The 16,175-nt window shown below is 50.0% G+C and overlaps 1 protein-coding gene across 4 annotated transcripts in view; it reads left to right on the forward strand.

Moving 5' to 3' along the window:
• The window catches only part of LOC140429045 (nipped-B-like protein), an 817,118-nt gene that overhangs the window by 755,333 nt on the left and 45,610 nt on the right, over window positions 1-16,175 (forward strand). For all 4 annotated transcript variants that reach the window (XM_072515574.1, XM_072515576.1, XM_072515575.1 and 1 more), the window contains 2 exons: window positions 1,052-1,252; window positions 9,357-9,503. In XM_072515574.1, the coding sequence (XP_072371675.1) occupies window positions 1,052-1,252; window positions 9,357-9,503 (348 nt within the window). The remainder of the gene's footprint in view (window positions 1-1,051; window positions 1,253-9,356; window positions 9,504-16,175) is intronic.

Raw genomic sequence — 16,175 nt, forward strand, 5'->3', positions numbered from 1 at the left:
CCTCTGATCATTTTGTATGAAGAATAGAATGTAAAAAGCAAGGACGTTATGCCTAACAGTGGCATATTGTTTACAGTTCTAGGCATCACACCTTAAGAAGGATGTAAAGGCTTTGGGGACAGGACAGAGATCGAGGACGACCACAGGAAGTAGTTCAGGCCAAAACATTGTATTTTCAAGAAGCGGTTAGATATAATACTTGGGGTGAAGGGGATCAAAGGATACGGGGAAAATCGGGATTAGGCTAATCAATTGGATGATCAGCCAGGATCATGATGAATGGCGGTGTGGGTGGCGCAGTGGTTAGCGCTGCTGCCTCACGGCACTGAGGACCTGGGTTCAATCCCAGCTCCGGGCTACTATCCATTTGTAGTTGGCACATTCTCCCCGTGTCTGCGTAGGTTTCGCCCCCACAACCAAAAGATGTGCGGGGTAAGTGGATTGGCCACACTAAATTGCCCCTTAATTAGGGGGAAAAAAATTGGGTACTTTAAATTTATCTTAAAAAATAATGAATGTTGGAGCAGGCTCGAAGGGCTGAATGGACCTTGCGCCTATTCTCTCTGTTTCTGTGTTCAGTTATGGGGAGACAAGTGAATCTGGGACTGTTTTACTTGGAGCAGAGATGGTTAAGGGGAAATTCATCTCAATAGTGACATCCAAAATGTTGGGCTCTAATGTGGTTTCTACTGGCTAAAAGGACACAGATTTTAAAATGGTAAAATAATTCATGGGGGTGGGGAATTAAAATAAATCATTTTAGGCAACAAGTTCTTGGGATGTGGAATGTACTGCCTGAAAGGTACTGGAAGCAGATTCCATAATCTCTTTCAAAAGAGAATTGGATAAACACTTGGAGAGAAGCTATGCAATACCACATGGAAAGGGCACCAAAGGGGACTAATTGGGTAGCCGAATGGTTTACAAAGTTCTTTTAAGAAACGCCATAAATTTAAACATTTTCCAGCCCTGTGCAGTGTATAGAAATGTGGCTATTTTAATTAGTGGAAGTGGTACGAGTGATGCTGATCGTTGGATACTCTTTTTCCAGATGAAAGCAGTGGCAGGAATGAAGATGTCATACCAGCTTCAACAGTCCATCCACTCTGAAATCACGGAGTTAATCCGTGGCTTCAGGCAGGAGGAGAATGTGACAGCTTTGTGTTCACACCTCTACACCATGATCCGGGGAAACAGGCAACATCGACGCGCCTTCCTCATTGCCTTACTCAACCTATTCGATGACAGTGCGGTGAGTCAATAATACCAAAGATCCCTGGCAAACCAGCCTCATTATCAACTGATGGCTAGGATTGACCAGGCTAATGTGGGGTCAGTATCGGTCTGTTACTGTACTGCAAGGAAGTAGAACCAATGGATGGAAATTAGTGAACAAATATTCGGGAAATGTGCTATCAAAGTAACAAGGGCCACAATCAGTGTGTTATTGAAATTAGAATTGAGTAACGTGATGCTGGAGAGGATAATAAAGAAATAGACTTTAATGCGAGAGTGAAAGTACGAGAGAGATGGGCTTGAATGGGAGAATGAAGACTCTGAGATTTGTGATTGGATTTGTTTATTGTCACGTGTACCGAGGGACAGTGAAAAGTATTTTTCTGCGAGCAGCTCAACAGATCATTAAGTACATGAAAAGAGAAGAAAATACATAATAGGGCAACACAAGGTACACAATGTAACTACATAAAGACTGGCATCGGGTGAAGCATACAGGGTGTAGTGTTAATGAGGTCAGTCCATAAGAGGATCATTTAGGAGTCTGGTGACAGCGGGGAACAAGCTGGTTTTGAGTCTGTTCGTGCGTGTTCTCAGACTTCTGTATCTCCTGCCCGATGGAAGAAGTTGGAAGAGTGAGTAAGCCGGGTGGGAGGGATCTTTGATTATACTGCCCACTCTCCCCAGGCAGCGGGAGGTGTAGATGGAGTCAATGGATGGGAGGCAGGTTTGTGAGATGGACTGGGCGGTGTTCACGACTCTCTGAAGTTTCTTGCGGTCCTGGGCTGAGCAGTTGCCATACCAGGCTGTGATGCAGTTTCCTGAGGAAGTATAGGCGCTGTTGTGCTTTCTTGGTAGTAGCGTCGACGTGGGTGGACCAGGACAGATTTTTGGAGACGTGCACCCCGAGGAATTTGAAACTGCTAACCATCTCCACCTCTGCCCCGTTGATGATCTATAGTTTTGCTGGCATTGGGGGAGAGATTGTTGTCGCTGCACCACTCCGCTAAGTTCTCAATCTCCCTCCTGTATTGTGACTCGTCGTTATTCGAGATTCAGCCCACTATGGTTGTATCGTCAGCAAACCTGTAGCTGGAGTTGGAACCAAATTTTGCCACGCAGTCGTGTGTGTACAGGGAGTAGAGTAGGGGGCTAAGTACGCAGCCTTGCGGGGCCCATTATCGTGGAGGAGGTGTTGTTGGTTATTCTTACTGATTGTGGTCTGTGGGTCAGAAAGTCGAGGATCCAGTTGCAGAGTGAGGAGCCAAGTCCTAGGTTTTGGAGCTTAGATTGGATCTGGCATCTGTCCTGGGGCCCCAGCTTTTCACCATATTGTTCAGTAACTTGGATGAAGGGGTAAACAGTTTGTACTTCAATAAATTAGGAGTTTGGAGTAAGTAGAGTAAATGGGAAAAGATGGGAGGAAGTGAAGCCTTGGTGTATAGTATCTAGAATTGAGTCCGGCTGGAATACTTGATTAAGTTGTGGGCACATCCTCTCCGGAAAAATGTTTTCGCTTTAGAAGAGTTGCAGGTTCACCAGAATGATATAACGGGTAAACTATGAGGAGCTGTTGCATGGAAAGGATCACAAGAGTGATCCCTGGAATGAAGAGCTTGTCGTATGAGGAACGGTTGAGGACTTTGTGTCTGTACTTGTTGGAGTTTAGAAGGATGAGGGGGGATCTTATTGAAACTTACAGGATACTGCAAGGTCTGGATAGAGTGGTCGTGGAGAGGATGTTTCCACTTGTAGGATAAACTAGAAGCAGAGGACACCATCTCAGACTAAAGGGACGATCCTTTAAAACTGAGATGAGGAGGAATTTCTTCAGCCAGAGGGTGGTGAATCTGTGGAACTCTTTGCCGCAGAAGGCTGTGGAGGCCAAATCACTGAGTGTCTTTAAGACAGAGACAGATTGATTAATAAGGGGATCACGGGCTATGGGGAGAAGGCCTAATTCTGCTCCTATGTCTTATGACCACAACGTTTGTTCCCTGAATATGAAATGAATATTCCCTGAATATTGAAGATTAGGGAGACCTGACCATAATATTTAAATGTTAACGGGCTTCAATTGGGGAGAAACTATTCCCTTGGGTGGGGAGAACATGGGGCACGTCCTTAAAATTAGAGGTAAGCTATTCGGGAAAGAGATCAGGAAGCATTTAACACACCAGGATAGTGGATCTCTGAAATACATGCCCTGAAAAAACAGCTGTGGAGGCTGGGAGCTAATTGAAAGTTTGAGGGCTAATACCAGTGGGTTTTTGTTAGTTAAGGGTTGCAGAATCAAAACAAGTAAATGATCTGATGATTGTCTAAAGGGGCTTCAGGGTCTGAATGATCACCCTGTTCTTATGGCCTTAGTCCCAGAAAATCCTACTCTGTATTTATGTGGACAACACAAAGGTGGTTAACAGTGAGGTTGAGAGTCTTGGGTTACAGGAAGCTATAGACGGGATGGTCAAATGGGCAGAAAAGTGGCAGGTGGCATTTAATCCTGAAAAGTGTGAGGAGTTACACTTTGGAAGGAGCAATTTGACACGGGAATATTCAATAAATGGCCTGACACTGGGAAGTTCCGAAGAACAAGGGGACCGTGGCGTGTTTGCCCATAGATCTCTGAAGGCAGACGGGCAGGTTAATAGGGGGGTGAAAAAGGGCATGTGGGACACTCGCCTTTATCAATCGGGGCATAGATTACAAAAGCAGGGAGGTCCTGTTGGAGTTGTGTAGAACATTGGTGAGGCCACAGCTGGAGCACTGTGTGCAATTCTGGTCGCCACATTATAGGAAAGATGTGATTGCACTGGAGGGGGTGCAGAGGAGATTCCCAAGGATGTTGCCTGGGATGGAACATTTTAGTTATGAAGAGAGGTTGGATATGCTTGGGTTGTTTTCTCTGGAGCAGAGAAGGCTGAGGGGTGACCTAATCGAGGTGTACATGATTTTAAGAGGCATGACCGGGTGGATAGGGAGCATCTGTTCCCCTTAGTTGAAGGGTCAGTCACAAGGGGGGACACGTTCAGGGTGAGGGGCAGGAGGTTGAGGGGGGATTTTAGGAAAAACCTTTTTTACCCAGAGGATGGGGAGGGTCTGGAATGCACTGCCTGGGAGGGGGTAGAGGCGGGTTGCCTCACACCCTTTAAAAAGTACCCCGATGAGCACTCTGCACGTCTGAACATTCAAGGCTATGGGCCAAGTGCTGGCCAGTGGGATTAGGTAGGCAGATCAGGGCCTTTCTTGCTTCAATACAGAATCGATGGGCTGAAGGTTCTCTTCTGCACTATTATTCTGTATTGTGAAATGGAAAAGTACCTTATAGTGACGTTTAAAGGGTATCTTGAGAAATACATGAATAGGATGGGAATAGAGGGATAAGGACCCCAGAAGTGCAGAAGATTGTAGTTTAGACGGGCAGCATGGTCGGCACGGGCTTGGAGGGCCGAAGGGCTTGTTCCTATGCTGTACTTTTCTTTGTTCTTTGTTATAACCCGTGAAGTGTGAGGGTAGCGGCCGAATGGGAGCACCACCAACTGCAAGTTCCCCTCCGAGCCACCAATCATCCTAACTTGGAAATATATCAGCGGTATTCCTTCACTGTCACTGGGTCAAAATATGGAACTTTTTCCACCCCCACCCCCAACCAAATTCTCAACGAAGCTTGGCTGAGCATCTGCTATGCGCTTCTTAGAAGAAGCCGGCAGCCGAAGACTCACAAGGAAGGAAGAATGAGGAAGAATATATGGGAAAGTCACACTCTGGATGCCAAGGAAAGTTTTCCCTTTCTTGCAACATAACTGATTGATCAGCATGTGTGACAGGAGCACTGAACACTATAACATTCTGGCAGCCGATCCAGCGACAAGAGTTAGTACTGTCTGTTCACTGTGCTAATCACAACATCTCACAGATTGTGACAGAGGGAAGAAAGGAAGTGGAGGATCCAGCTCAAAAACAAGAGAAACTGAGTCAGAAACTGAGATCGGAATAAACATTGGATCCTAGCGAGTTAGTATCAAAGTTGGCAACAGGATTGCTGGACATGGGTGGTCCAGAACACAGAAATATGCTAAACGGGGGCAATACCAGGTGTATTCCTGGGGGTGGGGCAGGGGGTGGAGGTCATTGATCATCTTCAGGTACTAGACGGTTCTCGTGGTGACGCTCCCCGAGCTGACTGCCGCTGTCACTTCCATGAGATTAAGTACAGTGCTCTTTTCAAGGGCCGGTGCAGACTTGATGGGCTGAATGGCCTCCATCTGCACTGTAAAATTCTATTCTATTCTATTCCAGCAGGTTTCCAGGTGGTTTGTTTGACCCATGGAGCGAAGAAGGCAGAGAGGTGACTTGATAGAGGTGACAAGGTGATGAGAGGCATGGATAGAGTGGATAGCCAGAGACTTTTGCCCAGGGCGGAAATAGCTGTCACACGGGGACATAATTTCAAGGTGATTGGAGGAAGGTATCGGGGAGATGTCAGAGGTTCTTTACACCGAGAGTGGTGGGTGTGTGGAATGCACTGCCAGCAGAGGTGGTGGAGTCAGAGTCATTGGGGACATTTAGCGACTCTTAGACAGACACATGGACAGCAGTAAATTGAAGGGGTGTAGGATAGGTTAATCTTAGATTAGGGTAAATGGTCGGCACAACATCGTGGGCTGAAGGGCCTGTACTGTGCTGTACTGTTCCATGTTCCATCCTATTTTCCATTGTAGCAACTTCCCAATCAGAGACATTGTGCTATGTTGACAGAATGTGGAAGCCCGCTCTGACAAACACGTGGCTAAACAGCTGGTGTAGGAGGGAGGGTTTCCGTTATCTGGACCACTGGGAGCTCTTCCGGGGCAGGTGTGACCTGTATAAGATGGACGGGTTGCATCTAAACCGGAGAGGCATAAATATCCTGGCCGCGAGGTTTGCTCGTGTCACACGGGAGGGTTTAAACTAGTATGGCAGGGGGGTGGGCACGGGAGCAATAGGTCAGAAGGTGAGAACATTGAGGGAGAACTAGGGAATAGGGACAGTGTGGCTCTGAGGCAGAGCAGACGGGGAGAAGTTGCTGAACACAGCGGGTCTGGTGGCCTGAAGTGCATATGTTTTAATGCAAGGAGCATTACGGGTAAGGCAGATGAACTTAGAGCTTGGATTACTACTTGGAACTATGATGTTGTTGCCATTACAGAGACCTGGTTGAGGGAAGGGCAGGATTGGCAGCTAAACGTTCCAGGATTTAGATGTTGCAGGCGGGATAGAGGGGGATGTAAAAGGGGAGGCGGAGTTGCGCTACTTGTTCGGGAGAATATCACAGCTATACTGCGAGAGGACACCTCAGAGGGCAGTGAGGCTATATGGGTAGAGATCAGGAATAAGAAGGGTGCAGTCACAATGTTGGGGGTATACTACAGGCCTCCCAACAGCCAGCGGGAGATAGAGGAGCAGATAGGTAGACAGATTTTGGAAAAGAGTAAAAACAACAGGGTTGTGGTGATGGGAGACTTCAACTTCCCCAATATTGACTGGGACTCACTTAGTGCCAGGAGCTTAGACGGGGCGGAGTTTGTAAGGAGCATCCAGGAGGGCTTCTTAAAACAATATGTAAACAGTCCAACTAGGGAAGGGACGGTACTGGACCTGGTATTGGGGAATGAGCCCGGCCAGGTGGTAGATGTTTCAGTAGGGGAGCATTTCGGTAACAGTGACCACAATTCAGTAAGTTTTAAAGTACTGGTGGACAAGGATAAGAGTGGTCCGAGGATGAATGTGCTAAATTGGGGGAAGGCTGATTATAACAATATTAGGCGGGAACTGAAGAACATAGATTGGGGGCGGATGTTTGAGGGCAAATCAACATCTGACATGTGGGAGGCTTTCAAGTGTCAGTTGAAAGGAATACAGGACAGGCATGTTCCTGTGAGGAAGAAAGATAAATACGGCAATTTTCGGGAACCTTGGATGACGAGTGATATTGTAGGCCTCGTCAAAAAGAAAAAGGAGGCATTTGTCAGGGCTAAAAGGCTGGGAACAGACGAAGCCTGCGTGGAATATAAGGAAAGTAGGAAGGAACTTAAGCAAGGAGTCAGGAGGGCTAGAAGGGGTCATGAAAAGTCATTGGCAAATAGGGTTAAGGAAAATCCCAAGGCTTTTTACACGTACATAAAAAGCAAGAGGGTAGCCAGGGAAAGGGTTGGCTCACTGAAGGATAGGCAAGGGAATCTATGTGTGGAGCCAGAGGAAATGGGCGAGGTACTAAATGAATACTTTGCATCAGTATTCACCAAAGAGAAGGAATTGGTAGATGTTGAGTTTGGAGAAGGGTGTGTAGATAGCCTGGGTCACATTGAGATCCAAAAAGACGAGGTGTTGGGCATCTTAAAAAATATTAAGGTAGATAAGTCCCCAGGGCCTGATGGGATCTACCCCAGAATACTGAAGGAGGCTGGAGAGGAAATTGCTGAGGCCTTGACAGAAATCTTTGGATCCTCGCTGTCTTCAGGGGATGTCCCGGAGGACTGGAGAATAGCCAATGTTGTTCCTCTATTTAAGAAGGGTAGCAAGGATAATCCCGGGAACTACAGGCCGGTGAGCCTTACTTCAGTGGTAGGGAAATTACTGGAGAGAATTCTTCGAGACAGGATCTACTCCCATTTGGAAGCAAATGGACGTATTAGTGAGAGGCAGCACGGTTTTGTGAAGGGGAGGTCGTGTCTCACTAACTTGATAGAGTTTTTCGAGGAGGTCACTAAGATGATTGATGCAGGTAGGGCAGTAGATGTTGTCTATATGGACTTCAGTAAGGCCTTTGACAAGGTCCCTCATGGTAGACTAGTACAAAAGGTGAAGTCACACGGGATCAGGGGTGAACTGGCAAGGTGGATACAGAACTGGCTAGGCTATAGAAGGCAGAGGGTAGCAATGGAGGGATGCTTTTCTAATTGGAGGGCTGTGACCAGTGGTGTTCCACAGGGATCAGTGTTGGGACCTTTGCTGTTTGTAGTATATATAAATGATTTGGAGGAAAATGTAACTGGTCTGATTAGTAAGTTTGCAGACGACACAAAGGTTGGTGGAATTGCGGATAGCGATGAGGACTGTCTGAGGATACAGCAGGATTTAGATTGTCTGGAGACTTGGGCGGAGAGATGGCAGATGGAGTTTAATCCGGACAAATGTGAGGTAATGCATTTTGGAAGGGCTAATGCAGGTAGGGAATATACAGTGAATGGTAGAACCCTCAAGAGTATTGAAAGTCAAAGAGATCTAGGAGTACAGGTCCACAGGTCATTGAAAGGGGCAACACAGGTGGAGAAGGTAGTCAAGAAGGCATACGGCATGCTTGCCTTCATTGGCCGGGGCATTGAGTATAAGAATTGGCAAGTCATGTTGCAGCTGTATAGAACCTTAGTTAGGCCACACTTGGAGTATAGTGTTCAATTCTGGTCGCCACACTACCAGAAGGATGTGGAGGCTTTAGAGAGGGTGCAGAAGAGACTTACCAGAATGTTGCCTGGTATGGAGGGCATAAGCTATGAGGAGCGATTGAATAAACTCGGTTTGTTCTCACTGGAACAAAGGAGGTTGAGGGGCGACCTGATAGAGGTATACAAAATTATGAGGGGCATAGACAGAGTGGATAGTCAGAGGCTTTTCCCCAGGGTAGAGGGGTCAATTACTAGGGGGCATAGGTTTAAGGTGAGAGGGGCAAGGTTTAGAGTAGATGTACGAGGCAAGTTTTTTACGCAGAGGGTAGTGGGTGCCTGGAACTCGCTACCGGAGGAGGTGGTGGAAGCAGGGACGATAGGGACATTTAAGGGGCATCTTGACAAATATATGAATAGGATGGGAATAGAAGGATACGGACCCAGGAAGTGTAGAAGATTGTCGTTTAGTCGGGCAGTATGGTCGGCACGGGCTTGGAGGGCCGAAGGGCCTGTTCCTGTGCTGTACATTTCTTTGTTCTTTGTTCTTTGACATTGTATAATCTCATACTCTACCAATTATTTCAATGAAAGATTACTGATCCTGGAGACGAGACTGTGAATGGGGTTACCTAAGGATGACCTAAAAGCTGAAATGGGCCTTTGAACCTGCTCACACTTTGTTTTTCTTCTGTGTAGAAAACGGAGGTGAACCTGCTGCTGTACATAGCAGACAACCTGGGCAGTTTCCCTTTCCAGACGCAGGAGGAGCCTCTCTTTATTATGCACCACATTGACATCACGCTGTCAGTTTCTGGCAGTAACCTGCTGCAGTCGTTCAGGGAGGTAAGTAACTTGTGGTCGGTGTCATCAAATCAAAACCAAAACTTAAATTGGCATTTAGGTTGGATACATGTGATTATAGATCATAGAATTTACATGCAGAAGGAGGCCATTCAGCCCAACGGGTCTGCACCGGTCCTTGGAAAGAGCCCCTACTTAAGCCCCACGCCTCCACCCTATCCCCTTTATCCCAGTAACCCCACTTAACCTTTTTGGACACGAAGGGCAATTTATAATGGCCAATCCTAACCTGCACATCTTTGGACTGTGGGAGGAAACCGGAGCATCCGGAGGAAACCCACGCAGACACGGGAAGAACGTGCAGACTCCGCACAGAACTGGTGGTACATTCTGCAGGCCTTTTTTAAACCTCCAGTTGGGGATACTTGATTATGAGAAACTGCCCCTTGTTCATTTCACACTGTTCTCTATACTTCATAATAGATTGACAGTGTTCCCCGCAGACTGACCGTGTCCCTCCCCCCCGCAGACTGACCGTGTCCCTCCCCCCCGCAGACTGACCGTGTCCCTCCCCCCCGCAGACTGACCGTGTCCCCCCCCGCAGACTGACCGTGTCCCCCCCCGCAGACTGACCGTGTCTCCCCCCGCAGACTGACCGTGTCCCCCCCCCGCAGACTGACCGTGTCCCCCCCCGCAGACTGACCGTGTCCCCCCCCGCAGACTGACCGTGTGTCCCCCCCCGCAGACTGACCGTGTCCCCCCCGCAGACTGACCGTGTCCCCCCCGCAGACTGACCGTGTCCCCCCCGCAGACTGACCGTGTCCCCCCCGCAGACTGACCGTGTCCCCCCCGCAGACTGACCGTGTCCCCCCCGCAGACTGACCGTGTCCCCCCCGCAGACTGACCGTGTCCCCCCCGCAGACTGACCGTGTCCCCCCCGCAGACTGACCGTGTCCCCCCCGCAGACTGACCGTGTCCCCCCCGCAGACTGACCGTGTCCCCCCCGCAGACTGACCGTGTCCCCCCCGCAGACTGACCGTGTGTGTCCCCCCCGCAGACTGACCGTGTGTGTCCCCCCCCCCCCCCCGCAGACTGACCGTGTGTCCCCCCCGCAGACTGACCGTGTCCCCCCCCCCCTGCAGACTGACCGTGTCCCCCACGCCCGCAGACTGACCGTGTCCCCCCCCCGCAGACTGACCGTGTCCCCCCCCCGCAGACTGACCGTGTGTCCCCCGCAGACTGACCGTGTCCCCCCCGCAGACTGACCGTGTCCCCCCCGCAGACTGACCGTGTCCCCCCCCCCCCCCCCCGCAGACTGACCGTGTCCCCCCCCGCAGACTGACCGTGTCCCCCCCCCGCAGACTGACCGTGTCCCCCCCCCGCAGACTGACCGTGTCCCCCCCCCGCAGACTGACCGTGTGTCCCCCCCCGCAGACTGACCGTGTCCCCCCCGCAGACTGACCGTGTCCCCCCCGCAGACTGACCGTGCCCCCCCCCCCCCGCAGACTGACCGTGTGTGTCCCCCCCCCCCCCCCGCAGACTGACCGTGTGTCCCCCCCGCAGACTGACCATGTCCCCCCCGCAGACTGACCGTGTCCCGTCCCCCCGCAGACTGACCGTGTCCCCCCCGCAGACTGACCGTGTCCCCCGCAGACTGACCGTGTCCCCCCCGCAGACTGACCGTGTCCCCCCCGCAGACTGACCGTGTCCCCCCGCAGACTGACCGTGTCCCCCCCGCAGACTGACCGTGTCCCCCCCGCAGACTGACCGTGTCCCCCCCGCAGACTGACCGTGTCCCCCCCGCAGACTGACCGTGTCCCCCCCCGCAGACTGACCGTGTCCCCCCCCGCAGACTGACCGTGTCCCCCCCGCAGACTGACCGTGTCCCCCCCGCAGACTGACCGTGTCCCCCCCGCAGACTGACCGTGTCCCCCCAGCAGACTGACCGTGTCCCCCCTGCAGACTGACCGTGTCCCCCCCGCAGACTGACCGTGTCCCCCCCGCAGACTGACCGTGTCCCCCCCCGCAGACTGACCGTGTCCCCCCCCGCAGACTGACCGTGTCCCCCCCGCAGACTGACCGTGTCCCCCCCGCAGACTGACCGTGTCCCCCCCGCAGACTGACCGTGTCCCCCCCGCAGACTGACCGTGTGTCCCCCGCAGACTGACCGTGTGTCCCCCGCAGACTGACCGTGTGTCCCCCGCAGACTGACCGTGTGTCCCCCGCAGACTGACCGTGTGTCCCCCGCAGACTGACCGTGTCCCCCCCGCAGACTGACCGTGTCCCCCCCGCAGACTGACCGTGTCCCCCCCGCAGACTGACCGTGTCTCCCCGCAATAGATTGGCGATATTCCACATCGTATCATGGAGTCTCTATAACTTTAGAGATGCTGCGTGGTACACTGTGCTGTAGTAGACAGTGTCTCGTTAGTGTTATGTGTCAGGGTTTGTTTATATTACAGTGGATCAAGGTGAGTTTACACCGCACTCGGTGATACTGCCCTGTCAGTGAGCTGTGTCAGGGTTTATATTACAGTGGGTCATGGTGAGTTTACACCGCACTCGGTGATACTGCCCTTTCAGTGAGCTGTGTCAGGGTTTATATTACAGTGGATCAGGGTGAGTTTACACTGCGCTCGGTGATACTGCCCTGTCAGTGAGCTGTGTCAGGGTTTATATTACAGTGGGTCAGGGTGAGTTTACACCGCACTCGGTGATACTGCCCTGTCAATGAGCTGTGTCAGGGTTTATATTACAGTGGGTCAGGGTGAGTTTACACTGCACTCGGTGATACTGCCCTGTCAGTGAGCTGTGTCAGGGTTTATATTACAGTGGGTCAGGGTGAGTTTACACTGCACTCGGTGATACTGCCTTGTCAGTGAGCTGTGTCAGGGTTTATATTACAGTGGGTCAGGGTGAGTTTACACTGCACTCGGTGATACTGCCCTGTCAATGAGCTGTGTCAGGGTTTATATTACAGTGGATCAGGGTGAGTTTACACTGCGCTCGGTGATACTGCCTTGTCAGTGAGCTGTGTCAGGGTTTATATTACAGTGGGTCAGGGTGAGTTTACACTGCACTCGGTGATACTGCCTTGTCAGTGAGCTGTGTCAGGGTTTATATTACAGTGGATCAGGGTGAGTTTACACTGCGCTCGGTGATACTGCCTTGTCAGTGAGCTGTGTCAGGGTTTATATTACAGTGGGTCAGGGTGAGTTTACACTGCACTCGGTGATACTGCCTTGTCAGTGAGCTGTGTCAGGGTTTATATTACAGTGGATCAGGGTGAGTTTACACTGCACTCGGTGATACTGCCTTGTCAGTGAGCTGTGTCAGGGTTTATATTACAGTGGGTCAGGGTGAGTTTACACTGCGCTCGGTGATACTGCCTTGTCAGTGAGCTGTGTCAGGGTTTATATTACAGTGGGTCAGGGTGAGTTTACACTGCACTCGGTGATACTGCCCTGTCAGTGAGCTGTGTCAGGGTTTATATTACAGTGGATCAGAGTGAGTTTACACTGCGCTCGGTGATACTGCCTTGTCAGTGAGCTGTGTCAGGGTTTATATTACAGTGCGTCAGGGTGAGTTTACACCGCACTCGGTGATACTGCCCTGTCAGTGAGCTGTGTCAGGGTTTATATTACAGTGGATCAGAGTGAGTTTACACTGCGCTCGGTGATACTGCCTTGTCAGTGAGCTGTGTCAGGGTTTATATTACAGTGGATCAGGGTGAGTTTACACTGCACTCGGGGATACAGCCCTGTCAGTGAGCTGTCTCAGGGTTTATATTACAGTGCGTCAGGGTGAGTTTACACCGCACTCGGTGATACTGCCCTGTCAGTGAGCTGTGTCAGGGTTTATATTACAGTGGGTCAGAGTGAGTTTACACTGCGCTCGGTGATATTGCCCTGTCAATGAGCTGTGTCAGGGTTTATATTACAGTGGATCAGGGTGAGTTTACACTGCGCTCGGTGATACTGTCCTGTCAGTGAGCTGTGTCAGGGTTTATATTACAGTGGGTCAGGGTGAGTTTACACTGCGCTCGGTGATACTGCCTTGTCAGTGAGCTGTGTCAGGGTTTATATTACAGTGGATCAGGGTGAGTTTACACTGCGCTCGGTGATACTGCCCTGTCAGTGAGCTGTTTCAGGGTTTATATTACAGTGGGTCAGGGTGAGTTTACACTGCACTCGGTGATACTGCCCTGTCAATGAGCTGTGTCAGGGTTTATATTACAGTGGATCAGGGTGAGTTTACACTGCACTCGGTGATACTGCCCTGTCAGTGAGCTGTGTCAGGGTTTATATTACAGTGGATCAGGGTGAGTTTACACTGCACTCGGTGATACTGCCTTGTCAGTGAGCTGTGTCAGGGTTTATATTACAGTGGATCAGGGTGAGTTTACACTGCACTCTGTGATACTGCCCTGTCAGTGAGCTGTGTCAGGGTTTATATTACAGTGGATCAGGGTGAGTTTACACTGCACTCGGTGATACTGCCCTGTCAGTGAGCTGTGTCAGGGTTTGTTTATATTACAGTGGGTCAGGGTGAGTTTACACTGCACTCGGTGATACTGCCCTGTCAGTGAGCTGTGTCAGGGTTTATATTACAGTGGATCAGGGTGAGTTTACACTGCACTCGGTGATACTGCCCTGTCAGTGAGCTGTGTCAGGGTTTGTTTATATTACAGTGGGTCAGCGTGAGTTTACACTGCACTCGGGGATACTGCCCTGTCAGTGAGCTGTGTCAGGGTTTATATTACAGTGGATCAGGGTGAGTTTACACTGCACTTGGTGATACTGCCCTGTCAGTGAGCTGTGTCAGGGTTTATATTACAGTGGATCAGGGTGAGTTTACACTGCACTCGGTGATACTGCCTTGTCAGTGAGCTGTGTCAGGGTTTGTTTATATTGCATTCAAGAACATAACCCCAGAAGTAGGACCAGGAATCAGCCATTTGGCTCCCTGAGCCTGCTCGTCTGTTCCACAAAATCAGGGCTGCTATCTGATTGTGTCTCAACTCCACTTTTCTGGTACCCCCCTCCCCTCATTACCCTCGACTCTTACACCAGACTCCCTTGTTGTTTAAATATCCATATACTTCTGCCTTGAATATATTCAGTGGGCGAGCCTCCGCTACTCTCTGGGAAAGAGAATTCCACAGACTAACAGTTATCTGAGAGAGCGACTTTCCCTTAATAGACCCCGAATGTCCCCTAGTTCTAGACTCCCCCACAATGGGGAATCATCCACTGGGTATCCACCCTGACCACCCCCGCCCCCTCAGGATCTTGCACGTTTAAATAAGATCACCTCTGATTCTCCTAAGCTGCAATGCGTATAGAACATAGAACATAGAAAATACAGCACAGAACAGGCCCTTCGGCCCACGATGTTGTGCCGAACCTTTGTCCTAGATTAATCATAGATTATCATTGAATTTACAGTGCAGGTGGCCATTCGGCCCTTTGAGTCTGCACCAGCTCTTGGAAAGAGCACCCTACCCAAACTCAACACCTCCACCCAACACCAAGGGCAATTTGGACATTAAGGGCAATTTATCATTGGCCAATTCACCTAACCCGCACATCTTTGGACTGTGGGAGGAAACCGGAGCACCCGGAGGAAACCCACGCAGACACGGGGAGGACGTGCAGACCAAACCTGCTCAACCTTCCCTCATGAGACAGCCCCATAATCCGGGAATTAGAACAAAGAACAAAGAAAAGTACAGCACAGGAACAGGCCCTTCGGCCGTCCAAGCCTGTGCCGACCATGCTGCCCGTCTAAACTACAATCTTCTACACTTCCTGGGTCCGTATCCCTCTATTCCCATCCTATTCATGTATTTGTCAAGATGCCCCTTAAATGTCACTATCGTCCCTGCTTCCACCACCACCTCCTGTAGCGAGTTCCAGGCACCCACTACCCTCTGTGTAAAGAACTTGCCTCGTACATCTACTCTAAACCTTGCCCCTCGCACCTTAAACCTATGCCCCCTAGTAATTGACCCCTCTACCCTGGGGAAAAGCCTCTGACTGTCCACTCTGTCTATGCCCCTCATAATTTTGTAGACCTCTATCAGGTCGCCCCTCAACCTCCGTCGTTCCAGTGAGAACAAACCGAGTTTATTCAACCGCTCCTTGAGTGAACCTTCTCTCAACTGCTTCTATTGCAATTAGATCATTTCTTAAAGATATCAAAACTGTACACAATGCTGTGGATGCGGCCTCACTAATTACTACCAGCGTCTCTCTCCATTCACATTCTATTCTATTCTTCCTGCCAAAATGGACAATTTCACTTTTTCGCACATTAGAGTCCATTTGCCACATTTTTGCCCATTCACTTCATGTATCTTTATCCCTTTCCAGACTCCTTATGACCTCTTCACAGCGTATTCTCCTGCCTAACTTTGTGTCATCAGCAAATTTAGCAACCGTACATCGATGCCTTCAGCCAAGTCATTGATAAAGATTAGAAATTATTTCAGTGATAGTTCCTGAGACATAGTAACAGGAGGAAGTTGTTTAACTCCTTGAACCGGGTCTGCCATTCAATCAGATCATGGGTGACCTGTGACCTAACGCCATATAATGGCCTTTTCCCCAAATCTCTTAATACCTTTGGCTATCAACAATCTAGCAATCAATCTCGATCTTAAAATTAACAATTGATCACTCTTATTTGCCTTTTGTATAGAGTTTTAAACTT

This window comes from Scyliorhinus torazame, chromosome 9 (assembly GCF_047496885.1).
Source record: "Scyliorhinus torazame isolate Kashiwa2021f chromosome 9, sScyTor2.1, whole genome shotgun sequence".
Lineage (NCBI taxonomy): Eukaryota > Metazoa > Chordata > Chondrichthyes > Carcharhiniformes > Scyliorhinidae > Scyliorhinus > Scyliorhinus torazame.